Raw genomic sequence first — 24,258 nt, forward strand, 5'->3', positions numbered from 1 at the left:
TGTAATGAACAGAAGCTTAAAAAAATAGAAAGATAAGCCTCCCCCTTCACCACCTAACAACACCTCTGAGGCATGTTTATGGCTCAGCCTTAACAGAGTTTTTTTAAATAAAAAGCTCTACAGGTTTCCATGAACGCGGTTAATATTCTCTTTAAACAAAGTATCGCACTCAACTACAAACATTTTATAGAAGGATGTACAGAAGTTTATATTGGTGGACAGATATCTCTACCATTCCCTATTAAAATATTAGAAGGGATCTGGTTATGCACTGAGTTTATCCATTACGTACAGCTCATTCCAAAATGAAGTGAATATTCATTGCTGCTAAAAACTTGGCAGAATGTATTTTTACACTGTTCAGCAAAGTTTGCTGCTTGGATACATGGACATAATTCCTGCTGTCTCAGCTTAATTGCATTTTCCACTAAATAGGTCCTGGAAAATAATCCAAATTCATGAGCACATGTGGTTAATTAATAAAACCTAAGGACTCTGAAAACACACACAACAGATTTGCAGCATATGAGCTATCTGGACTCACCAGTCGCTATGTTGCAAGTATTTCTGCTGCACTTGTCCTGAGCTCTTAGATTTATCACATTCTGGAGAAGACAGAACAAAGCAGCTCCTTCTATCCCCCCCAGGGCATTTTTGTTTGCTTTTCATTAAAGTGTCATATTAAAGAGACCTAAGAAAACAAACACAAAATGATCCTATAGTAATGCTGCATCCTCGACAGACACCATTACTAGTCATGCCCAACTCCTAACTTGTTTGTTCCACTTCCAGATCTTAAGAACACGTACAAAGACAAGTTGCTCTCCATGTCCACCTTTCTGCACAGGGTGGAATGTTCTTCTCTGAGGCAGAGAACTATACTGGAATGTCTGTAGCTTTTAATGGGCACTGAGATTATTCACCTTTAGAACAAGGCAGCAGTGGGGGGTGGGGAAATATTGCCAGAGACTTTTTCTTGCTCGTTTTTCCTCACAGGTGTCCAAGGTACAACATAGTAACTATGCAGAGCTGCACACCAGTCGTCCAAATAAGGATGTCTGAGGATACATCAAAAACCCAAAACAAGAGAGGCCCCGAGTTAAATGAAGAGAAAACCAAGCTCCGCACACAGCTGTCACAATGGTGGCTTATAGCTAACCCCTGACTTCACTGCTGTGAAGTCTCCCTGCTGCAGTTAACATCACAAAACTGTCAGCGGACTTGACCGGTACTTCACTTCACCGCCTCCCCTTCCCCAAATACGCCAAGTTTCGCTCACGAGGGTGACACTGTACGAAGGGACCACGCTGAAGACCGACGGGCCAGCTGCCGCCCGGGGAGCTTTCCAACGCAGGGGCAGCAGGGCTGCGCCCGCTGACGCGCACCGGCCGACGGGACAAGCGCCTGGGGGCTCTCGCCGCACGCAGGCCGCGCCGGAGGCTGCCAGAGCGCAGCGCCGGGCTCTGCGGGCGGGACGCGGCGCGGGGGCCGCTGCCCAACTTCCAGGACAGAGGCGAAGCACGAGCTCCGCCGCGCGGGGCGGGGCCGGGGCCGGGGCCGGCGGCAGCCACCGCACCCAGCGGGAACGCCGCCGCCCCGCCCCGGGCCTGGCCAGGCCTGGCTAGCGGTGCTGCGGGGCGCTCCGCAGCTGCAGGCCCCGCACGGCCGCCGCGCCCAGGCCCGCCCCGCCAGAGGGAGCTGGGCAGCCCCCGGGAGGCGAGCGCGCCCCCGCCACCGGGAGCGAGCGGGCCCGTGCGCGCGGCCGCCCGCGGCACAGGAAGGGGCCGCCCGCGGCGGAGTGAAGCGGGGCGGGGGAGGGATCACGGGGACGCGCCCCGCGGAGGGGGCGGGGGCAGGGACGCGCCCCTCCTCTCGCGGGAGGCCAACAGGCCTCGCGCGGACACGCGCCGTCTCGCTTCGCTGCGCGCTCCCAGCAACGCCACACAACAGTCGGGCCCGCGCCGGGCTCCTCGGGAACGCGCCGCCCCCGGAACCGCCGCCGCCTCCCAACGGGGCAGGGGAGGGGGGGGCCCCGCCTGGCCCGGCCCGTCTGCCCCGGGCCTGCACACCCCACTCGGCCCGCGCCGGCCCCGCCTCACCCTGGCTCTGCCGCCGCCTCGCGCCGCCGTCGCCTCGGCCCGACTCTTTTCCCCTCACAGCTCCCTGGGCGCCATCTTACATTCAACCCCCCGCAGCCAATCAGCGCTCGGTCCCGGCCTCGCGAGAGCTCTGTCCCCAAACCTCGCGAGAGCTCCGCTCCCCGAGCAGCTCCGCTCCTTAAAGGGGCAGTGCGGGGGACGAGCGGCGCAGGGCAGGGGCGCTGGGCTCCGCCCTGCAGCCCCGCCTCGTGGTACGGCGGCCATAGGCTAGGCTCCCCTCCCCTCGGGGCTGCGGGCCCTGCCAGGTGCACGGCGCTGTACAGCAACCGTACCAGCTGGGCCCATTATCCTACCCCGCGGCAAGGAGGCCCAGAGATGGCAGCTGCCTGCGAGTGCAGCCTGCCCCTAGCCGCCCCCAGCTCCCCTGAAGGCTTGGAACCCGTGTTCCTGCAGGGCTTCCCTGGTGGACCCGGCTGCCCGGCAGCGCTGAGCGAGAGCCGGGCTGTGCCCAAGTCAGCCAGCGAAAGGATCAGTTGGCGATCGCCGGGTCAGCTGATACCCGAGTGGAGCCTCTGCCTCAGGGATTGTCCCAGGACATGCGAGACAGGCGGGGGTAACAAAAGGTTCCCTTAGGGCAGAACTCTGGCCTTTGACCGTTGGAGGACCCTTCCCCACATGAGACAAGGCCTGTACACGAAGAGGGCTGACTTCCTGGAAGCAGTCAAGCAGCCGGGCATCCTCTGTTCGCTCCACTGGGGCCAGAGCTGTGAGGGTGACATGCAGCCTGCCCCTTCACCCCGCACTGAACGATGCGCTGCGTGCGGACAGACGGAGTGGAAGGAGCAGCACAAACACAGATTTGATTGGCCCAAACACTGTAACACCCCTGGGTGCCACAGGCCAACCAGGCTGGCACTAAGCTGCTGCACCCTGGGCAGGGCAAGATGGAAGGAAATAGCGAGGGAGGCATCAGACCCCAGCGTGCCCGGCTCATGGCTGGTGCCGACGTGAACCGCATCAGGGATGGTTTAGACAGTACTTGGTCCTGCCATTGGGACAGGGGGTGGACTCGATGGCGCCTCGAGGTCCCTTCCAGTCCTAGCGTTCTATGGTTCTGGTCCCCGAGGCACACAGCAGCAGGCCTCACGCCAGGGAGTTCAAAGCCCAGTGAACAACAAGAGGTCCCCGGGCACCTTAGAGACTAACAGGTGCTTTGGCACAGGAGCTTTGGGGGGCAAAGACCCACTTCCTGGGCTGCGCGGACGGGGGTGGCTTCAGCGGGGTATTTAAAGAGACCAAGGGGGTCTTTGCCCCCCAGAGCTCCTGCGCCAAAGCACCTGTTAGTCTCTAAGGTGCCCCAGGACCTCTTGTTGTTCTGGAAGCTACAGACCGACCCGGTGACCTCTGTGAGACTTGTCACCCTGCGCAGACCGGGCGCCCGGCGACTGCAGCCCCAGCAGGCACCTTCCACTTCATGGAGCGGCGCCAGCGGGGACCTGCTAACCCCACCCGGGCTGGGCTCCGCGCGTGGCGGGGGCACCTCTGCTCGGGACGGGAGACCGACGTGGCTCTTCGGCTCCCTCCCGAGGGACACAAGCCCGAGCCAGGTCCCGGGCGCTGCGCTGCGGCCCGCCCAAGGCCGGCGTGTGCCCGCGGCCAGGGCGCAGTAGGGCCGGGGCCCGCCCGCCAGCTCCGAGCACAGCCGCCGGGGCCCGCCGCACCTGCGCGGATGCCAGGGGAGGCCCGGCGCGGCGCGGCGCGGCGCGGAGTGAGATCGGATCGGGCCCGGCCCCGCGGCGCGGCCCATGTGCTCGCTGACAGCGCCCCGCGCAGCCCAACACAGCCGCTTAAGGTGGCCCCGAGCCGGCGGGAGCGGCCCCAGCGCCCGCCGCCCCGCCCCGCCCCGCGGCCCAGCGCGGACCACCTTAACCGCCCCGCAGCCGCCTGGGCGCGGCGCGGCGCGGCCGTTAAAGGCACCGCCAGCGCCCGCCGACCCCGCTCCGAGCCGCCCCGCCCCGCCAAGCCCCGCCCCGAGCCGCCCCCGCCCCGCCGAGCCCCCCGCCCGTCAGCCCCGCTCCGAGCCCCCTGCCCCGCAACCCCCCCGCCCTGAGCTCCCCGTACCCCTCAACCCCCCCACCAGCCCGCTCCAAGCCTTCACCACCCCACCCCCGAGCCACCCACCCCTCAACCTCCCGCCCCGCAACGCTCTGAGCTCCCGCACCCCTCAACCCCCCCACCAGCCCCACTCTGAGCCACCCCCCGCACCCCATCCCTCAACCCCCTCCCCCACTGCACCCCACCACTCAACTCCCTCAGCCATGCTCTGAGCCTCCCAACCCCCCCACCGCACCCCACCAGCCCCGCTCTGATCCTGCCCACAGCCCCCACACCGCACCGCACCCCACCCCTCAACCCCCCCCCACCAGCTCCGCTCTGAGCCAGCCTGCCCGCGGCCCCACCCCCAAACCCCCCACCAGCCCCGCTCTGAGCCTGCCCATGGACCCCCCACCGCACCCCACCACTCAGCCCCCCCACCAGCCCCGCTCTGAGCCTGCCCGTGGACCCCCACTACTCAACCCCCCCACCAGCCCTGCTCTCATCCTGCCCGCGGCCCCCCCACCACTCAACCCCCCCACCAGCCCCGCTCTGAGCCTGCCCACAGACCCCCACCGCACCCCACCACTCAACTCCCCAGCCCCGCTTTGAGCCCACCCGCCCGCCTGCCTGCGGCCCCCCAATCCCCCCACTATACCCCACCATTCAACTCCTTCCCCCCAGCCCTGCTCTGAGCCTGCCCAAGCCCCCCAGCCCCCCCACCGCACCCCACCACTCAACTCCTCCCCCCAGCCATGCTCTGAGCCTGCCTGCAGCCCCCCAAATCCCCCCACTGCACCCCACCATTCAACTCTTCCCTCAGCCCTGCTCTGAGCCTGCCCGTAGCCCCCCAACCCCCCCCACCGGTCAGCCCCCCCACCAGCCCCGCTCTGAGTCCATTGCCCCCACCCCCCAAACCCCAGCCTCTGCCCCCCCAAGCCGTCCACCAGCCATCCTCTAACCCTGCCTACAGTCCCTCCATACCCCTCTCCAGCCCTCCACTGATTCCCATAACCCTCTGACCTTGCCTGTAGCCCCCTTGAACCCCACCGCCAGCCCTGCTCTGACCTGGCCCAATGTAGCACTCCCCTGTGCAGCCCAGCTTGCTGCTGCTGCTGGCTGTGCCTGACCCTGGCACTGCCACCCCAAGTCCCCTTCTCCTCCTCAGAGGAGGTTGGCCCGGCGCAGGCCTGGCCCCCCGTACTATGCGGGTGCCGCAGTCTCCATCCTGGCAGCCCGGCCCGGCCAGAGAACAGAGCTCATGTGGGCCAGCCTGGCCTAGCTCTGGGCACAAGGAGACTCCCATAGCCCCCTGGGGCAGGAGGTGGCCTGTGGCTACGGCCAGGCACCTGGCTTCACTGCTGTCCCACACAGAGCTCCACCCACAGAGCTTCGGGCGGCCCACGAGTGGCTGTGCCCTGGGACCAACCCCCACCTGGGGCCGTGCTGGGGGCTGCAGCTGGACCAGTCCAGCAAGGGGGTCGTGGAGGGCCTCACACTCAGCCCTTCCCACTGGGGCAGCACATCAGCTCCCTCCAGCCCTTCTGCTCACCCCTGAAGAACGCTGCCCCGGGGCCTGGCCATGCCCTGCGGCTGGCTGGAGAGGCAGGCCACGGGGGATGGGCAGCATTCCGGCACAGCCCAGGGCTCCCCCACCAAAGCCAGCTAGGGGGCCTTCAGCACAGAGCCTCTCAGGTTGCTGCCGCAGGCCAGGCACACAGGGAGGAAGGCAGCTCCAGTGCTCATTTATTGTAGCAACACGCGAGCCCCAGGGTTTGTATTAGCCCTTGTGCAGGGGTCACGCTCTGCCCACGCCCAGCCGGGCGCTTCCAGCATGGGTTGGGCACAGCCAGAGCCGGCAAGGCAGCGGAAGCAGTCCTTCACACCTTGCCAGGGTCCTCCTTCAGCATCACTGTCCTGTTAAACACCATCTGCGGGAGGAGAGGGAGAGGCAGGAGTCACTGTGAGCCCTGGGCAGCGGCTGGCTCAGTGACAGACCCCCAGGCCTAGAGGGTGCAGGGCACAGGACAGCCGCCCCCTCTGCCCTGCCCCCACCCACCGGAAATGGCAGGGCCAGTAGGAATGCTGCCATCGCCCAGGCCCTGCACCCCACCCCCTGCAGAGCGGGTCGTGGGGCGACCACCCCCAGCCCTCCCCTGGCGAGGGTATGATGGACTCACCTTCCCCGCGGAGCTGTCGGGATCCACTGAGAAGTAGCCCAGCCGCTCAAACTGGAACTTGTCAAAGGGCTTGGCAGAGCGGACGGATTGGTCAGCCAGGGCACCGTGAATCACATGCAGCGAGTCCTGCGAAGAGGCACGGCTCAGCGCCCAGGCCACGGGCACGCATGGCTAGCAGCAGAGAGAGCGTGGACCCAGCAGACCAAGGGTGTCCCGGTCCCGTGCCAAGGGCCTGGGGGGGGGCTTTCCTCCCTGCTCCAGCTCTGCACAGGCCCCAGCCACGAAGCAGCGGCCCTGCCCGCCCAGCCAGAGACACCGCGGTGGTCCCCAGCTGCAGGGCTCTGCTCAGGGCACTCAGCGGGTAACCCTGGCACAGCAGCACAGCCCAGGCCCTGCCGCACTCACGGGGTTCAGGTCACTCAGGAATCCACCCGGCACCTCAGCAGGGTCCTCAGGGTTCTTGTGCAAAAACCTGCAAAGAGACAGGGCCAGTCAGGGCTGGGGCAGGGCCCCCCTGAAGCCCCTCCTCAGCCCTTGGGCACCAGCTGTTCTGCTGGGCTAGGCCATACCCTCCTGCCACCCACCACCATGCCAGGGGAGTGTTACAAATGAATGCCTGAAAACCCTCTGAGGGCTTCTGTGGGGGGCAGCCAGGTAAGCCAATGGGGAGAGAGGGATCCTTTATCGAAAGGGAACAATTGCAGGCTCAGGGGTCTTTGTCTGGGTTTTGGGACTGGAGCAGGGAGAGACCAAGGAAGTGGATGACTCCAGTAAATAGCCTGGTCTCAAAATAATCCAGCAGGGATATGTGAGTGGAAAGGAAACATTGCCTTAGACTTGGTGTGGGACTTCTCTGGCTGGCTGATGATTTTTCCCTGGTACTCTGTAACCTCAAAGCTCTAAGTTAATAACCGTTAGTTGCTTTGATTACATCTAGCAACCAAGTCTGCGTCTGTCCTTCCTGGGATTTTCTCATCTTTCCTTTTGGGAAGAAATTACTCTTTATGGTATTGACTTGATCCGTGTCCCAGAGGAGCAGCTGTACCCGCCTAGACCAAAGGGCGGCTCTTGGATCACAGCTCTTTGCTTCCCAGCTCTCTCCTAAGGAAAGGGGAGTGGGGTAACCCCCCAGGGACACATCCCAAGTGTGTCTCGCTGGGTCTGAAGAGGGGCTTTCAGCATTTCCCCCCCAAGACTCGGGGAATCTGATCCCTTGGGGAGCTTTTAGAACCAGAGCCTGTAGGGCCAGGTATTGTAGGGTTTGGCAGGCCCCCACCCGCTACACTCAGTGTCAGGGTGGGGAGAGAGCCCCAACAGGAGTCCACTGACTGGCAGCTGCGTGCTGTGCCACTGCCTCAGGGCAGCACTGAGCTCTCAGGGCCTGGAGCCAGCAGAGGTGCCCGTGGTGGTCCAGGCAGCTGGCGAGACCTGGTAGCAGCAGACTCACTGGCCAAATGCAGCCGGGTGCAGTGAGCTGTGCCCAGCATGTGGCTACCCCGGACGAGAGGGCAGGTGCCAGACCCAGCTGGACACCCTGCCAGCCCCTCCCTGTGGGGAAGCCCAGGGCCAGCCCCCATACTCACAGCTGCTCGTAGAGCCGCACCTCGCAGACCAGTGGCTCTGACACCCAGTGGATAAAGGCTTTGGGTTTCTCAGCAACCTCCGACTTGGTGCAGGTCACCTCCAGCTCCGTCACCTTCCCGCTGGCGTCCTGAGCACGGACAAGAGGTTCAGGGGTCAGCATCTCCAGGCAGACCATGCCTCCCAGCTGGCTCGTGTGCAGAAGGGCAGGCCCTCCGTGGGGAGAGCCCAGCTGTGCCACATGCCAGCGGCATGGGGAGAAGTGGCACTGCCAGACGGCCACCGGCTGGGGTGGTGTGACTGTGATGGGGCTCAGGGGTCCCCAAGCTCTGCACCTGGCCACAGGCAGGAGTGACTCTCACCTGGCAGGAGAACAGCAGGTTTATTAGCCGACAGGACACAGCGTGGTACAGAGGAGTCAGTGCAGCCGGCAGAGACAGCCAGTCCCAGCCATGCTGGAGAGAGGAGGCCCCGCGGGGCCCCCGGAGCCAGGGCCTTGCCCCCTCCTTGGTCTCGCTCTCTCCGAGCCCAGACTCACTGCTTCCGACTCCCAGTTCCAATTCAAACCCCTCAGGCTCTACCTCCCCTTTGCCTGCAGCACAAAGGTGTTACCTGGTCATCAAGGTTACCCTCAGCAGGAGACCCACACCCTCTGTGAGCCACTCACACACACACACAGGTATCCCCCGCTCCATCACATCTTTCCCCACTTCCAGACCGAACTGAGCGGGGTCACTCAGCTGGTGACCTGGGGAAGTTCGGGGTCTTCCCCATGGGATAGGGCATCAGCTGTACCCTCGGCACTCCCCTTGATGTGCACCACCTCCACGTCGTAATCCTGCTGGGGGAGGTGCCATGTCAGGAGCTTGGTCTTGGCCCTTTTCATGTGATGCAGCCAGACAAGTCCCTTTAGTTCCCTCGGGTTGGTCGGTCTCCCCCGGCTTCGGTCTCCGGTCTATCAGCAACGTTCTCAAGTCGGGCAGGCAGAGCCCATACAGCTGCTCCAGCAAATGTTTGGAATTCAGTTACAGTCCAATAAATGAAGGTACAAATGCTTTCCACCCTTGGCATTTAGCCAGACCACCAAAATGGTTGCGTGCCTCAGTTTCCCCTTCCATGCCACACAATAGGTGTGGAATGTTCCCCGTCATGAGTTGCAGGGAACAACGATGACATTTCAGAATTACAAACTCCTTCAACGTACAATTCATGCTTATACATCCATGTCATCATGTTACATGCCTCTTTCCAAACATTCAGTACATGGTACAATTCTACAGTTTTTGGTAGCAGCACCCACTGGTTACAGCAGTCAGCATGAGTAACAGACCAAACCCATTGCAAGTGCACATTTACGTTGCTCTTAGGTAGCCCACAACCTTTGTGTAACCTCCTTGAGAATCTGATATTTTGGGGCTAAGTGGCTGAGGCCTTTCTTTGCACCATCAAGTTCTAATCCTCTCTCTTGCCCCCGGGGTGGAAATCTGATCTCTCTGGCTGTGCCCTCCCTTCTAACAAGAGCTGGGCCATTGATGATCTCAGGGAGAGGCCCCTCCCTGCCAGTCTGGAAATTTGCAAACCAAACTGGTTTCTAAAAGTTGTTTTGTGAGTCCCAGAGGCAGAATCCACATGGAGGAATCCCTGTTTATCCCTTACTGGCCCACCAGGCCCAAAGCTCCTTTGTCCTTCCACCTCCAACTTCTGCTTCCCCCATGGAATCAGAAGTGGAGTCCAGTATGAGAACATAAATGTTTCCACCATCTGGAGATGGGGGATTGCTCACCCTCTCCTGCACCCTATAGCGATTGACTGTGCAGCTGTTTCACTTGGTCCTCACAGGGCTGCTCACATTCCCTGAGAGTTTTCACTTTACTTGGCCCAACTTCCAATTCCTGAGAAACTTTTACACTGCCTGCTTTGGACCCTTCCAGAGCACAGCCAGTGGTTTCACACTCAGGCAGGTCCTGGCTCTTACAGACAAGCACCTTTCCTGTTCACGCTCCTTCACCTCACTCCCATTTTCTGCAGTCCCCACAGACGGGTCAGGAAAAGTTTCAGGGAAATTTTCTTCCCCAAGAGCTCCCCCAAACAACTCACCCCTGTCTGCCTCCACAGGGGCACTGCTACCTTGAGCCACAACCAGCTCCTAGGTTTCACCTATGCCCAGGATCACTTCTGGCCCATCAGGCAAAGAACAAGTACTCGAATCATCTGGTCTCTGGGATTCCCTGATGATACTGATTGGATCAGACCGAGTTAAAGCATCATCCTCCCTGAGAGACACAGAGGTAGGCCCACGTCCCATCTGGGCTTCAGCTCCACTCAGATCCAGTTCTGGGGTCTTGGCCCCATCTCGAGCCCCCCCAGGCTCAGACAAAGGAGTCACTTCCCCAGAAGCAGAAGCACCTTTCTTGCAGACCAGCGTCCTGATCAGGGACACCACTGCCCATCCCAGAGCCATTCCCTCTGCTCAAGCCCCCATGGCTGGGTTCAGAGTACACCTGGAATGCTCTTTCCTGGTGGTTCCCTCTCCAGCCACCCCAGGCTGGGGAATCTTCCTCAGACAATGGACTCGTTTCCTCGTTAGCACCTTTTCCAAACAAGCTGGAATAACAACAAGCTGTACACTCACACCAAAATGCAAGTCTACAGAGCCTGCATCCTCAGCACCCTCCTTTATGGCAGCGAGACTTGGACCCTGTATGCCCGCCAGGAAAAGAGGTTGAACGTCTTCCACTTGCGCTGCCTCAGGCGCATCCTTGGAATATCATGGAAGGACAGAGTGACCAACACCGCCGTCCTCGAGCAAGCTGGAATCCCAACCATGCACACCGTCCTCAGGCAGTGTCGGCTCCGCTGGCTTGGCCACGTCCACAGGATGAATGATGGAAGGATCCCAAAAGACATCCTGTATGGTGAGCTAGCCTCTGGCAAAAGACCTCCCGGACGCCCCCAGCTGCGTTACAAAGATGTCTGCAAGACAGACCTCAGAGAGGTAGACATCGAGCTGGACAACTGGGAAGAACTAGCAGATGACTGCAGCAGATGGAGGCAGGGGTTACACAAGGACCTTCAGAAGGGCGAGGTGAGGATCAGACAGCTAGCAGAGGAGAAGCGAGCACACAGAAAGCACAATAAGGACTCACCAGACACCCACTACATCTGCAGAAGATGCAGCAAGGACTGTCACTCTTGTGTGGGTCTTCATAGTCACAGTAGACGCTGTAAATGAAGTCCTCAATTGAAACTTTAAAGGGCGCGATCCATAGTCTATCCAGACTGAAGGATGCCTACTACCTTTTCCAAATGCAGGCTCTGCTCTCTCCCCAGGCTGCTGCTGTTCAACACAGACAGACAATGGGAGACGCTCTGTCCCAGCCCCCCTGGCTGGTCTCGACACACACCCAGAAGGCGAAGCAGCTTTTCTCACAGACAACTTGCCATTCCCAGTGGACAAGCTGCTTTCCTGAACAGACACACAGGCACCTTTCTCGGCCCAGGCATGGAAAACTCTCTGCAGATCTGTCTTGGCCACTAGTAGACGATGGGTTGGAATCACTCCTTCCCTCCTTGAGCTGCGGCAGGCCACTCGGTTCAGAGCTCCATGCAGTCCACGGTTCCCTGCCCCCATCTGGGCTCACCTCTGCAGGAGTTTCCTTAACACTCAGTTCTGCCATTGCACATCCACGCTGCCTTGTCCAACTCCTTTAATCTTGATTCAGCTTCCAGGTGCTGCCACTTCACAGTGGAGTTGCTGAGCGTGGTCGCAGGCTCTCAGGCTGGTGCCCTCTACACCCCACGATACCTGGAAGAATCCCTTCAGTGTGCCAGACTCCTTGCGGGTCACAAGCTCCCCGGGGTTAGGCCGCAGGCCCCTCTGCCCTCTGGGACTAACTCCAACAGACTCCCAGAGGAACCCCTTCTTCGCTGCGACACATGCTCTCAAGGACCACGACCACACTGTCTTGGGACGAACTCATTCAGCATTTCAGCCTCCTCGTGGGTCACTTGTTCCTGAGGTTTGGGCCCTTGGCCCCACTGCCTTCTGGGACCAACTCCAACAGACTCCCAGGAGTAACCCCTCCTCGGGTGTGACACCCCCTCTCGAGGACCACGACCGCAGTTGCTTGGGTTCGGCCGCAGGCCCCTCCGCCTTGGGTACCTGCACCTCACTGCCCGTCAGCACACCTGGGTCTCGCAGACCCCACTTCTTCCTCCTGGCCCCCGTCCCTTACTGCTGGATGCTCCATCCTCAGGGTGCAGAAGATCCCACTCCTGACACCGATGTGATGGGGTTCAGGGGTCTCCCAAGCTCTGCACCCGTCCGCAGGCAGGAGTGACTCTCACTCAGCAGAAGAACAGCAGGTTTATGAGCCGACAGGACACAGCATGGTACAGAGGAGTCAGTGCAGCTGGCAGAGACAGCCAGTCCTATCCATGCTGGGGAGAGGAGGCCCCGTGGGGCCCCTGGAGCCGGGGCCTTGCCCCCTCCTTGGTCTCACTCTCTCCCAGCCCAGACTAACTGCTTCCAGCTCCCAGTTCCAATTCAAACCCCTCAGACTCCACCTCCCCGTCGTCTCCAATACAAAGGTGTTACCTGGTCATCAAGGTTCCCCTCAGAAGGAGACCCCCACCCTCTGTGAGCCACTCACACACACAGGTATCCCCCGCTCCATCACAGTGACAAAGTGGGGGTGCAGGTGTATGAGAGTGGCTCACACGGGCATGGGATTCCTGCTAGCTGTAACCTAGGCGACCAGACCTGACCGGCTGTAACCTAGGCGACCAGGTAACACCTTTGCTTTCCACTGGGAGCCAGACAAAGGGAGAGGTGGAGCCCGGCTGGTTTTTAAATTAGAAGCTCAGGCAGTTAGGGAAGTCAGTCTGGGGCTGGAGAGGGTCTCCAGGCCCGGGGTTCCCTCTGGGGGAGCTCCTCCTTGCAACATGGATCAGACAGCCCACTTCTGGTTGCTGGAGTGACGGTCCTGTACCATGCTGTAACCCTGTGTCGCAGGACAGGATCTTTATATTGGGTACAAAAGCCGTGTTATGGGCCCATTGTATGTATTAGCACCAAGGGCTGTGTGAGGGGTCCAATGAAAGCCAAGGACGCCCTGAGTCTGTGTGTGCTACTTGCGTGTCTGTGCCATGTCCGTAGGTAGAGTTCTAGATTTTAGCTCTGTAGCTGTATTACAAATGCTTTAGTACTAAGATGTGAGCTCCTCCCCAGCTGAAGTGTTGGACTAAGACACAGGAACAAACTCCCAGCCGTCCAACACACATCTCAGGAATCTGGGACTGCCTCCAGTGGCAGAGTGCCACAGCCACCTACCCGAGCCCGGTGAGCCTGACTCTCCAGTGCCTGATGGGGAGAAGAAAGGACTTTTTCCCTCCACAAGAAAAACCTATAAAAGCGGCCTAGCAGCGTCCACTCTGGGGGTTCCTGTTCCACATTCCAGCGTGCCGGCTCCAGCTCGCCAGACCTCCAGTAACAGACTATGTAAGGTGGAATCACACCCCTTATGGGGTGGGCTTCCAGGAATCAGCAAATACCATCGCTGGCTGCCCAAGTAACTGGAACTGATGCACGTAAAGCATCGCGTTGACAACTCTTCTCCCTCACCCTGTTCGTTCTTTGTTAACAACCCTGTGGATATCTGAGACTGAAGGGTCAGTAAGAGTGGTGATTTGGGTAGGACCCAAGTACAGACTGACTGGGGACTGGGGCCGGACCCTCTGGGGCCCAGGAGAATCTGTGTGGAGTTGGTGAAACAGGTTTTAAGAACCACTCACCTGAGTAGAGGGCTGTTGGATGGGGCATTTTGAAGTATCTGGGCAGTCGGTGGGTTTGCTTGTGTGGCCTCTGGCTGGCAAGTGGGGCTGGCAGAGGTGTGTTTGTGGCTGGCTGGATTTGCCTTAGCAAGAAGGAAATCCCAGCCTGGGCTGGTTTTGAGCAAATGTACCCTGGGCTGACTTCCCTAGCTGTGCCCAGAAACCCCGTCCATTACCACCTGTCACCTGACAAAGCTTCTCTTCTACCTGCAGGGCAAGAGTCACTCCTGGTTGCGGATGGGGTGTCGCATTTGAGAAACACTGAGCCTTGTTCCAGGCAGCATGGCTGCCTCCCAGAGAACCAAGGCCCCCCGTTGCCTGCACCAGCTCCAGCCCCATCCACAGCAGCTGCATGCTGGCAGGGACCAAGCGATGCCGACCCCATCCCCTTAGTGCAGGGAGATGCTGTGCCCAGAGCAGCAAGGCCTGGTGATGGCTGAGCCAGACCTGGAACCCAGGCGTCCTGGCCCCCTCTGCCCTGCCCGCTGGGCACAGATGGGATCCGCTGGTGCTGGGTAGCCCCACCCACCGTGATGATGTTCTGGACAGCGATGACGTAGCCGGTGTGTCGCAGTCCCACGGGCTGCCCAGGCGCCAGTCGCTTGTAGCCTTTGTCTGTCACCTGCTGTGGAGATCACACCTGTCAGCTCAGCTCAGCTGCAACCCACAGCCTGCGCTCCCCCTGCCACCCGGTTGCTCCCCTTTCCCCTCACCCCTCACAGACCCACCCCCCCAGCCTGCCTAGCCACTCGCCTCCCCCTCACAGACCCACCCCCCCCAGCCTCCCTAGCCACTCGCCTCCCCCTCACAGACTCACCCCCTCCCAGCCTGCCCAGCCACTCGCCTCCCCCCTCAGCCTGCCCAGCCACTCGCCTCCCCCTCACAGACCTGCCCGGCCACTCGCCTCCCCCTCACAGACCCACCCCCTCACAGACCTGCCCGGCCACTCGCCTCCCCCTCACAGACCCACCCGCCCAGCCTGCCCAGCCACTCGCCTCCCCCCCAAGCCTGCCCAGCCACTCACCTCCCCCTCACAGACCCACCCCCTCCCAGCCTGCCCAGCCACTTGCTTCCTGCTCCCACAGACTCAGCCCCTTCCCCCCCGCACGGTGCAGCCCAACTCCCCCACAGCTGGCCGTGGAGCTCGGTGATGGTGGCCCGACCCGGCCCGCTCACCTGCTGGAAGTCACTCTGCTCGATGTAGAGGGTGGGGTGCAGCGGCACGCAGTGGGAGCCCCGGCTCTCGTTGGCTGGGAAGTTGGGTACCAGCACGTCCAGGGGCTGGGAGAAGGCAGAGGGTGAGTGCGGCAGTGGGGTCAGGCTGGGCAGGGGCGGAGGAGGGGCCTCACCTGCTGGCTAGGGAAGTTGGTGACGGTGACGCGGAGGGGGTCCAGTACAGCCATGGCCCGGGGAGCGCTGTCGTTCAGCGCCTCGCGCACGCATGCCTCCAGTAGGTGTGGTTCCAGCGTCGTCTGCGCCACTGTCACCCCCACCTGCAGGCACAGGCCCTGCTCAGCTCCACGCCGGAGCGCCTCCGGGCAACCCCCACCCCACCTGCCCAACATCCCTGGGCGCCTACCAACCCGGGCACCCGTAGCCTGCTGTCACGGGACTGGACTTTCGTCCTGGGTGCGGAGCCCTGTCACGCTCCCCCTACATCTGGCGGCCCCAAGCGTGGCCGTGGGTGGGGCCTGACGGGCGCCGCCGACGCCCTGAATCTGTGCGCTCCTTCTTCCGTGCCGTGCGCGTCGGGGAGTTGGGAGGAGGAGGCTGGATGGGAAACAACGGCTCAGCCCCCGGGATGCAGCCCGCCGGTCAAGGTGACCTGGGCTGAGCCAAGGCACTGAAATCAGCCCCCCAGACATCCAACCTGCTCGCCATGGAAGTGACGGGGGCGCGCTGGCAAAACCAGCGATCAGCGGCACTTGGCCACAGCGGCTCCCCTGGGTGGGACGACACCGACCCTGCAGGGCCCATGGGAAGAGGAAAGGGCTGCTTCTCGCCACAGGAGAAAACTATAAACGGGGCCGAGCAGCGTCCATGGGGGGAGAAGTCTGTCTGGGAGAAAGTCTGGCTTTTGTTCCTGTCCCTCTTGCAAGGACTCCTGTTCCTGCACGCTGACTCCAGCTCACCACATCACAGCTCTCCGGTAATTCAGACCATGTAACCGGGGGTCACTGCCCTTACGCAACGGGCTGTCAGAGACCGCTGGCTGTGTCAGTAGCTGTAATGGCTGCGTGTAAAGTGGTGCTAACACCCTTCTGCTCTCTCACCCTGGTCTCTTTTTGGTTTGGTTTGTTTGTTCGTTTGTTAATAAAGCTTTAGATGTTCAGAGCTAAAGGGTTTGGCCAAGTGTGTTGTTTCCAGGTAAGATACAAATGTACATTGACCAGGGACTCTGGCTGGACCCTTTGGGGCCCGGGACAATCTGTGTGGAGTTAGGGAAAGAGCTTTTAAGAACCATTCACTCGAGTAGGGATTGTTGGACGGGGCTGGTACACCAGCTGGGCAGTTGGGGGGTTTGCTTGTGTGGCTTCTGGCTGGCCAGTGGGGCTGGCAGAGGTACGTTTGTGGCTGGTGGGATTTGCCTTAGTGAGAAGGGAATCCCAGCCTGGCCGTAAGGGGCCCGGTTTTAAGCAAAGCTACCCTAGGTTGACTTTTCTAGCTGTGCCCAGAAGCCCCATCCTATCACACCTGGACACCCACCCGTGCACAGAAGTTGTTGATGGCCTCAGGAGGGAAGCCGCGGCGGCGCAGGGCCGTCAGTGTGAAGAGCCGCGGGTCATCCCAGTCCCTGAAACAGTAACGCCAGCAGTCACCAGCAGGGAGCGGCCTGGAACCAGCCTGCTCACCCCAGCGCCCCTCCCTTAGCACCCCAGCACCCCACCCCAGCGCCCCACCCCAGCACCCTGCCCTAAGCACCCCGGCCCAGTGACCCACCCCAGGGCCCTGCCCTTAGCGCCCCACCCTAAGCACCTCACCCTTAGCGCCCTGGCCCGCCCCAGCAGCCTGCCCCACTCACCTCACGGCACCCGTCTCCACCAGCCGGATGATCTTGCGCTTGGACACCACGGTGTAGAGCAGGTTGAGGCGGCCATACTCCCACTGCACAGGGCAGTACACGGACAGCGCATTGCACAGCCAGAAGTAGGAGGAGCGCCTGCGGGGGAAGGGATGGCCACACGCTCACACTCCACGTGCTGCCCTGCCCCCATGCCACGCTTGGCACTGCCCATGGGCACCAGCCCACACCCAGCTGCTACCTCACTCCCCAGCATTCTGCCAGCAGGGCTCAGCCACAGATGGGTCAGGTCCCTCGAGCCCCAGGCACTGCCCCCGCCGGGCCCCGGGCTCCCTGCCCTGCCAGGGCACTGACAGCCCCTCCCTGCACAGAGCCCCACTCACCGGGCCTGGAACTCCTTGGTGCAGAGCGAGTGGGTGATGTGCTCGATGGAGTCGCACAGGCAGTGCGTGTAGTCATACGTGGGGTAGATGCACCTGGAAGGCGAGGCAGAGCCTGAGGGGTCTCTCCAGCCGCTGCACGAGCGCCGAGCAAGAGGGGCCGGACGATGCCCACCCTTGCCCTGGTGCGGGGGCTCAGGGCTGGGCAGGGGGCGGTGGGCAGGGATGAGAGGTTTGGGCGCATGTGGCCCCAGGGCTGCAGCGGGGAGAAAGGATTCCGCACCACAGCAGGGCTGGGCTGGGCGCCTCTCCCCAGGCTGGCTGGGGCTGGGTTCCCCGGGTGCCTAGCTTGCTGGGTGGTCATGGGGCTTACAGGGGGCTCCACCCTCTCCTGTCCCCCAGAGACACACACCCCTTGTTAGGGTCGCCCCTGCTCTGGCTCTGCACTGCCACACCCAGGTGCCCGGTGTCCCCTGCCCAGAGCAGCCATCCCCTACAGGATCCAAGCCCCACACCCTTCCCCACCCGACCCAGGCTCGGCGCAGGTCCTTGCACCTCCCAGCCCCGCATGCTCCCCCGTCTGCCCACAGTGGGCTGGCCCCGGGGCACAGCCACCTACCATGTGTCCCCGGTCCGGTGGTGTGGCGTGTACTTGATGCGATAGGCAACAGGGTCCAGCTTCCCGTCCTCCATCACCAGCTTCATGCGCAGCGTGGCCTCCCCCTCCTCGAACTTCCCCTTTCGCATCCCCTGCGAGGACAGGCTTCAGCCCGTGCCGGCAGCTCCTCCTGGGCACAGCCAGGGGCAGATGGCGCTGCCAGCAGGACCAGAGGCCCAACTGCGAGAGGGGACGGGCTGTATGGGCAGCTCCCACAGGTGGTACCGGAGGGGCCAGGCAATGGCCAACCCTCAGAAGAGGGCAGGGTGCAGGCAGGATGCTGCCTGGGGTCTTCCCTATCTGGAGGCATCTGAAGTGGGAGGGGGTCCTGGCGGGGGATGCTGTGGGAAGCGCCAGCCATGGGCGACACCGTGGATAGGGGACGTGGGTGGGGGATGCCATAGGAGGAGCCAGCTGTGGGCAGGGAACATGGTAGGGGACGCCGTGGGAGGCGCCGGCCGTGGGAGGCAGGGGACGCCGTGGGAGGCGCTGTGGGGAACGCCATGGGAGGGGGACCTGGTGGGGGATGCCACAGGAGGAGCCGGCTGTGGGCGGGGCGGGGGGGGGGGTCGCCGTGGGAGGCGCCGGCTGCAGGCGGGGGGGGGGGGGGGGGGCGCCGTGGGAGGTGCTGTGGGGAACACCGTGGGAGGGGGACCTGGTGGGGGATGCCATAGGAGGAGCCGGCTGTGGGCGGGGAACATAGGCAGGGGACATGGTGGGGGATGCTGTGGGAGGTGCCATCCATGGGCGAAGGACGTGGCAGGGGTCACCGTGGGAGGCGCCGGCCGCAGGCGGGGGTCGCCGTGGGAGGCGCTGGCCGCGGGCGGGGGAGGGGGTGTCGCCGTGGGTCGCCATGGGAGGCGCCGGCCGCGGGCGGGGGAGGGGCGCCGTGGGAGGTGCTGTGGGGAACGCCGTGGGAGGGGGACCTGGTGGGGGATGCCATAGGAGGAGCCGGCTGTGGGCGGGGAACATAGGCAGGGGACATGGTGGGGGATGCTGTGGGAGGTGCCATCCGTGGGCGGAGGACGTGGCAGGGGTCACCGTGGGAGGCGGGGGGGGGGCGGGGGTATTGAGTCCAGGTTCCAGGCACACGCACCTCGAAGAGAAGGAGCGACTCTTCCACGGGCCGATCCCGCCACGGTGACGGGGGAGGGTTGTGACCTTTGATCTCTTCCACTCGCTGATGGCAGACGTAGGCGTGACCGCTGGGGGCGAGAGATGTCACATGTTCCCCACGTGCGCCCCACGGGGACACACTCCAGCCACCAGCTCTGCTGGGGTCAGGCCACTCATGCAGCCAAACGGGCTGGGCCCCACGCGCTCGGCACACTCACCGCCGGATAAGCTCCACGGCCCAGGCATAGAGCTGGTCGAAGTAGTCCGAGGCGTGCGTCACAGCATACGGCTGGTAGCCTGTGGGCACAGCGAGCCCCCACCCCACGCTCAGACGTCAGCCTGGCCCCCTCGCCGCCACACCCCACAGCAGGCAGGTACAGGCAGGCACAGCAGACGCCAGCCTGCGCACCCCCCGCCCTTCCTGGGAGGCAGCTGAGAGAAATGGGGAGAGGCCAGGCTAGCAACCCCCAGGCAAGGGCGGCAGCAGGCCCCGTTAGACCAGCAACTGCTGCAGGCGCTGTGACACCTCCCCTGCACCAACTGCCCTCCCAGCGCCGTCCCCCTCCTGCCCCACCCCAGGGCACCCGGCTGGGCCCTGACCTCCCCTCCTACACGCTCCCCCTCCCGCCCCCACTCAGGGCGCCCGCCTGGGCCCTGACCCCCCCCAGCGCCCTCCCCCTCCCGCCTCCCCCCCCCGGGCGCCCGGCTGGGCCCTGACCCCCACCGCCAGAGCCCTCCCCCTCCTGCCCCCCCTCCGGGCGCCCGGCTGGGCCCTGACCCCCCCCCCCAGCGCCCTCCCCCTCCCGCCCCCACCCTCCGGGCGCCCGGCTACTCCTTCACCCCTTGCTGCACCCGGCTATCACCAGGGCCCAGTCACAGGAGCAGGGGGTAGAGCTGGGTGCAAAGAGTCACCAAACCGCCCCCCGGCTACCATGGAGACAACCTCAGGCTGGGTGTGCAGCCGGCCCAGCACCCCAACTCCAGCTCCTGCAGGGCACCCAGCCGCCCCTACCCAGCCACTCCACCATGTCCCGGATGGCGGTGAAGTACTTCTCCTCCTCCTTCTCGGGGTTGGTGTCGTCGTAGCGCAGGAAGCACACGCCCCCGTTGGCCTGGAGGGGGCACGGCTGGTTAGCCCTGGGCCCATGTGGCAGCCCCCCGGAGCAGGGACCCCGCAGGGCCACAGTGGGGCAGGCGCCCCCAGCGCTCTTGGGGCTTAAGGCCTTTAGTGTCTGGCTGGCACCCAAACACGGGTGTGGGGAACTTCCCACGGGGCAATGGGGCAGGCCTGGCATGCAGCTGGAGGAGGAGAGAGCCACTGGGCATTGCAGGAGAGGGCACGGGCAGGGCTGTCACAGGGAAGGGCTCAGCTGGGCGCGGCTGGGAGCACCAGGGGGCACAGCTGGCATGGGGCCATGGAGCTCAGCAGCACAGCAGGGGGTTGGGTGCAGCCAGCGGGGGGGCAGCACCAGGAGGCCCAGACGCAGATGGTGGGGTGGCCGAGCTCAGCGTGGCGCAGGGGACGCGGGCGTGGCCGGCGGGGGTGGCCGAGCTCAGCGTGGCGCAGGGGACGCGGGCGTGGCCGGCGGGGGTGGCCAAGCTCAGCGTGGCGCAGGGGACGCGGGCGTGGCCGGCGGGGGTGGCCGAGCTCAGCGTGGCGCAGGGGACGCGGGCGTGGCCGGCGGGGGTGGCCGAGCTCAGCGTGGCGCAGGGGACGCGGGCGTGGCCGGCGGGGGTGGCCGAGCTCAGCGTGGCGCAGGGGACGCGGGCGTGGCCGGCGGGGGTGGCCGAGCTCAGCGTGGCGCAGGGGACGCGGGCGTGGCAGGTGGGGGTGGCCGAGCTCAGCGTGGCGCAGGGGACACGGGCGTGGCCGGCGGGGGTGGCCGAGCTCAGCGTGGCGCAGGGGACACGGGCGTGGCCGGCGGGGGTGGCCGAGCTCAGCGTGGCGCAGGGGACGCGGGCGTGGCCAGCAGATCTCACCTTGGCGTAGCCGAAGTTGAAGTTGATGGCTTTGGCGTGGCCGACGTGCAGGATGCCGTTGGGCTCCGGAGGGAACCGCGTCCGCACCTGCAGGGTAGAAGCTCACAGCCCCACCAGCCTCGAGCCCACCCCAGGCTCCCGCTCCAGCACCACCCCAGGGACTGGAGCCAATGTGCTGGGCGGCCCCAGCCCTGCGCACAGCCAGCACTAGCAGGCGAGGGACTAGAGAAAAAAGCCAGCTCTGGGAGCGCCCCGGGGCTCCCCCTCCACCCGGGCTCTGCCCAGACCTGTGGGCCCAGAGGGGTCAGCCCATCTCTGGTCTCATCTCCAGCTCCTCTGCTGACCCTGCCCCCAAATGTCACCCAGCTGGGCCTCACTTCCCCGCGGGGCCGAGCGAGCAGCCGGGCAGCGCTCAGTATTGCGGCTGTGAAGGACAGGAGCAGGCAGAGGCCCTGCCTCATGCGGGATGGAGGACAGCTGGGAGAACCACCCGGCCCACCTGCCCGCCGGTGATCTCCAGGTGCTGCTTCAGCAGGGCCATGGTGTGGGGTGTGATCACGTAGCCTTCCGTCTTGTAGTTCTCCCCTGGGGGCGAGGGGCTGTGAGCACAAGGCGCTGGGGGCTGGGGCAGTGAGGGGAGGGCCAGGGAGGGGAGGCTCCACGTGCCCCTCCTCACTAGGGGCACAGCCCTACCAACCGCTTCACAGCTGGGCTGCCCCCTGGAGCACCACGCCAGGAGAGTGCAGGGCCCACCGAGCACCACAGCCCAGCGCCCGGGCGAGCCAGGCTCAGAGACAGCGCCTCTGGCGGAGCCCTCACGGCGCCCTGGGAAGGCCTGAGCTCGCCCAGCCAGAGCAGGCCAGGTCTCCTCTCCGGAGCCTCTGCACAGGTGCTGCAAGAGCCCCACCGGCCCGCCCGGGCCCCAGCCAGAGCCCCACCGGCCCGCCCGCCTGGAGCTGCCCACCTGCCCACCCAGGGCCCCAGCCAGAGCCCCATTCGCCCGCCCGGGCCCCAGCCAGAGCAGGCCAGGTCTCGTCTCCGGAGCCTCTGCACAGGTGCTGCAAGAGCCCCACAGGCCAGCCCGCCCGGAGCTGCCTGCCCGCCCGGGCCCCAGCCAGAGCCCCACCGGCCCGCCCGCCTGGAGCTGCCCACCTGCCCGCCCAGGGCCCCAGCCAGAGCCCCATTCGCCCGCCCGGGCCCCAGCCAGAGCCCCACCGGCCCGCCTGGAGCTGCCTGCCCGCCCGGGCCCCAGCCAGAGCCCCATTCGCCCGCCCGGGCCCCAGCCAGAGCCCCACCGGCCCGCCCGGGCCCCAGCCAGAGCCCCACCGGCCCGCCCGGAGCTGCCTGCCCGCCCGGGCCCCAGCCAGAGCCCCACCGGCCCGCCCGCCTGGAGCTGCCCACCTGCCCACCCAGGGCCCCAGCCAGAGCCCCATTCGCCCGCCCGGGCCCCAGCCAGAGCCCCACCGGCCCGCCTGGAGCTGCCCACCTGCCCACCCAGGGCCCCAGCCAGAGCCCCATTCGCCCGCCCAGAGCAGCAGCCGCACTCACCCGGCTTGTGGAATTTGAGGGCCTCTCCCCTGAGCTGCTCCATCAGTGATTTCGGCCCCAGGGAGACTCCGCCTGTGGAGTGTGGTGGGGGACGTCAGGCTCTGCCCCGGACCCTTCCCTTTGCTCTCTCCTGCTGCCTCCCACCCCAAGGCGCCCGCCCCAGCCAGCTCCAGCCACTCCCCTTTCCTGAGGGCCGAGGCCGGCACAGGCGGAGGGCCGGGGCAGCCAGCGTGCCTGGTGCGCCACTGGCCAGCAGCAGGGGCCGCAAAGCCAGCCAGGATGGACCAGCAGCAGCAAAGCCACAGGGACGGGGCCCAGCTGGAGAGCCAGGCCCAGACCAAGGCAGGAGTGATGCTCAGCCATGGCCTGGCTCCGAGGCCGCCAGTGATGGACTTTGGTGGCTCCAGCGTAGGGCGGGCACAGGAGCCCCATGCAGCTAGCGCTTGGAGAGGGGCTGTCTGGCACTCAGCCCCAGAGCTCACCAAGGCCTGGGGCCATGGGGGTGGGGGGCAGCCGAGAGGCAGGGTCACCTTTTGCCCAGGGAGCAGGGGCCGGAAGTGTGAATGGGAACTGGCCAGCTGGGAGCAGGGCAGTCCCAGGGCTCTGGGGAGCAGGGGAGAACCAGGCCCTGCCTCCGGGCCCCGCTCCCCAAGACGGCTGCTACTGACGGCTCCCGGCTCCTGCGCTGACTCGTCTGCTCTGCCCTCTCCCTAAGAGCCCCTCTGTGCCCACTGCCGGCTGGGACCAGCTGCATGCTGTCGGGGTATGGGGCCCTCCCCCAGGGACATCCTGTCTCACACCCCCACGGCGGTGGACATGGCAGCAGGCTCAGGGTTGAAAATGAACATGCAGACATTGTTCCCCCACCCCTACGCCCAGTGGGGCCCGTCAGGCGTCTAACGACGGCTGGTGAGCCCCTGAATCTGGTGCTGCTCGTTTGCGTGTACCACTATTACAGGTAGAGCTGTAAGTGTTGGCTCAGGGAGACCTCACCAGGAGGCGCCTGTTCTGAGAGGCCCTGGCCGGGGGAAGCCGCACTCCACCGACCACGGGCCTGGCCAGGGGCCAGTCCGCAGCTGAGGGGTTTGGCCGCGGACGTGTAACCCAGCAGAGGCCATGGAAAGGACCTGGACGGGCGCCCTGCCCTGCCCTGCCCTGACTGTGGGACAGGCTCCGGCCCGGCCATGCTGCCCCACAGGAGAACGATGGGATTCCCTCCACGTGGGCCCGGGGACAAAGGGGACCCCGAGCAAGGTTCCTGCGTTGGTCTTCGCTCCAGCTCGTCGGTTCAGGAGCGTCTGCGCCGGGCGCTGAGGCCGGAAGGATCGCCGACCCGGCCTGACAAAGGACAGACTCCAGAGACTTCCCAGACAGAGCCTGCTCCGCCTCTGCTGCAGCCTGCACCAGAACTGGGGGCCTGGGGCGCGGCACCTGATCCCCTTTTCCTGCTCTCTCCATCGCCCTTTGGCTGTTGGACTGGAACGGCCAGGCCCAGCGCGCGGTGCTGAGAGCTGAGCTACGCGCTGCCCTGGGGCTGGGGCCGGGGCCGGTGCGATGGGCTCTCACCTCCCACCTGGGTCGGGAGGGGCCTGGCGGTGCCCAAGGGGAGCTGGGGTGGCTGAGGGACGTGCTGGGGGGACGTGCTCTGTGTGATGGTTCGGTGCCCTGGCTGGGCTGTACGGAGCCCGGTCTCAGCACGGTGCCCTGTTGGCCCTCTCAGCCATTCCGGGAAAAACCTCCAACACCACACAGGTCCCGACTGGGGAAC

The 24,258-nt window shown here is 64.2% G+C and overlaps 2 protein-coding genes across 6 annotated transcripts in view; both read right to left on the minus strand.

Moving 5' to 3' along the window:
• The window catches only part of QRICH1 (glutamine rich 1), a 45,817-nt gene extending 43,630 nt beyond the window's left edge, over positions 1-2,187 (minus strand). The window contains exons 1-3 of one of the 4 annotated variants that reach the window (XM_075005619.1): positions 2,100-2,187; positions 924-1,058; positions 545-691 (exon numbers count right to left, since the gene is read on the minus strand). The gene's annotated coding sequence lies outside the window, so the exon portion shown is untranslated. Of the gene's footprint in view, positions 1-544; positions 692-923; positions 1,059-1,279; positions 1,765-2,099 lie in introns of those variants that run through there. The other 3 variants (XM_075005622.1, XM_075005620.1, XM_075005623.1) reach the window with 3 other exon arrangements.
• Positions 2,188-5,925: 3,738 nt separating this feature from the next.
• QARS1 (glutaminyl-tRNA synthetase 1) overlaps positions 5,926-24,258 on the minus strand; it is a 32,569-nt gene continuing 14,236 nt past the window's right edge. The window contains exons 8-24 of one of the 2 annotated variants that reach the window (XM_075005618.1): positions 22,491-22,562; positions 21,442-21,527; positions 20,943-21,029; positions 19,975-20,074; positions 19,181-19,259; positions 18,943-19,051; positions 17,808-17,938; positions 17,192-17,284; positions 16,809-16,946; positions 16,493-16,580; positions 15,136-15,279; positions 14,963-15,067; positions 14,316-14,408; positions 7,957-8,084; positions 6,779-6,845; positions 6,374-6,499; positions 5,926-6,124 (exon numbers count right to left, since the gene is read on the minus strand). In XM_075005618.1, the coding sequence (XP_074861719.1) occupies positions 6,074-6,124; positions 6,374-6,499; positions 6,779-6,845; positions 7,957-8,084; positions 14,316-14,408; positions 14,963-15,067; positions 15,136-15,279; positions 16,493-16,580; positions 16,809-16,946; positions 17,192-17,284; positions 17,808-17,938; positions 18,943-19,051; positions 19,181-19,259; positions 19,975-20,074; positions 20,943-21,029; positions 21,442-21,527; positions 22,491-22,562 (1,697 nt within the window). In that variant the 3' untranslated portion in view covers positions 5,926-6,073. Of the gene's footprint in view, positions 6,125-6,373; positions 6,500-6,778; positions 6,846-7,956; positions 8,085-14,315; positions 14,412-14,962; positions 15,068-15,135; positions 15,280-16,492; positions 16,581-16,808; positions 16,947-17,191; positions 17,285-17,807; positions 17,939-18,942; positions 19,052-19,180; positions 19,260-19,974; positions 20,075-20,942; positions 21,030-21,441; positions 21,528-22,490; positions 22,563-24,258 lie in introns of both variants that reach the window. The other variant, XM_075005617.1, reaches the window with a different exon arrangement.

The sequence above is a fragment of the Carettochelys insculpta genome, chromosome 11 (genome assembly GCF_033958435.1).
Source record: "Carettochelys insculpta isolate YL-2023 chromosome 11, ASM3395843v1, whole genome shotgun sequence".
Taxonomy (NCBI): Eukaryota; Metazoa; Chordata; order Testudines; family Carettochelyidae; genus Carettochelys; species Carettochelys insculpta.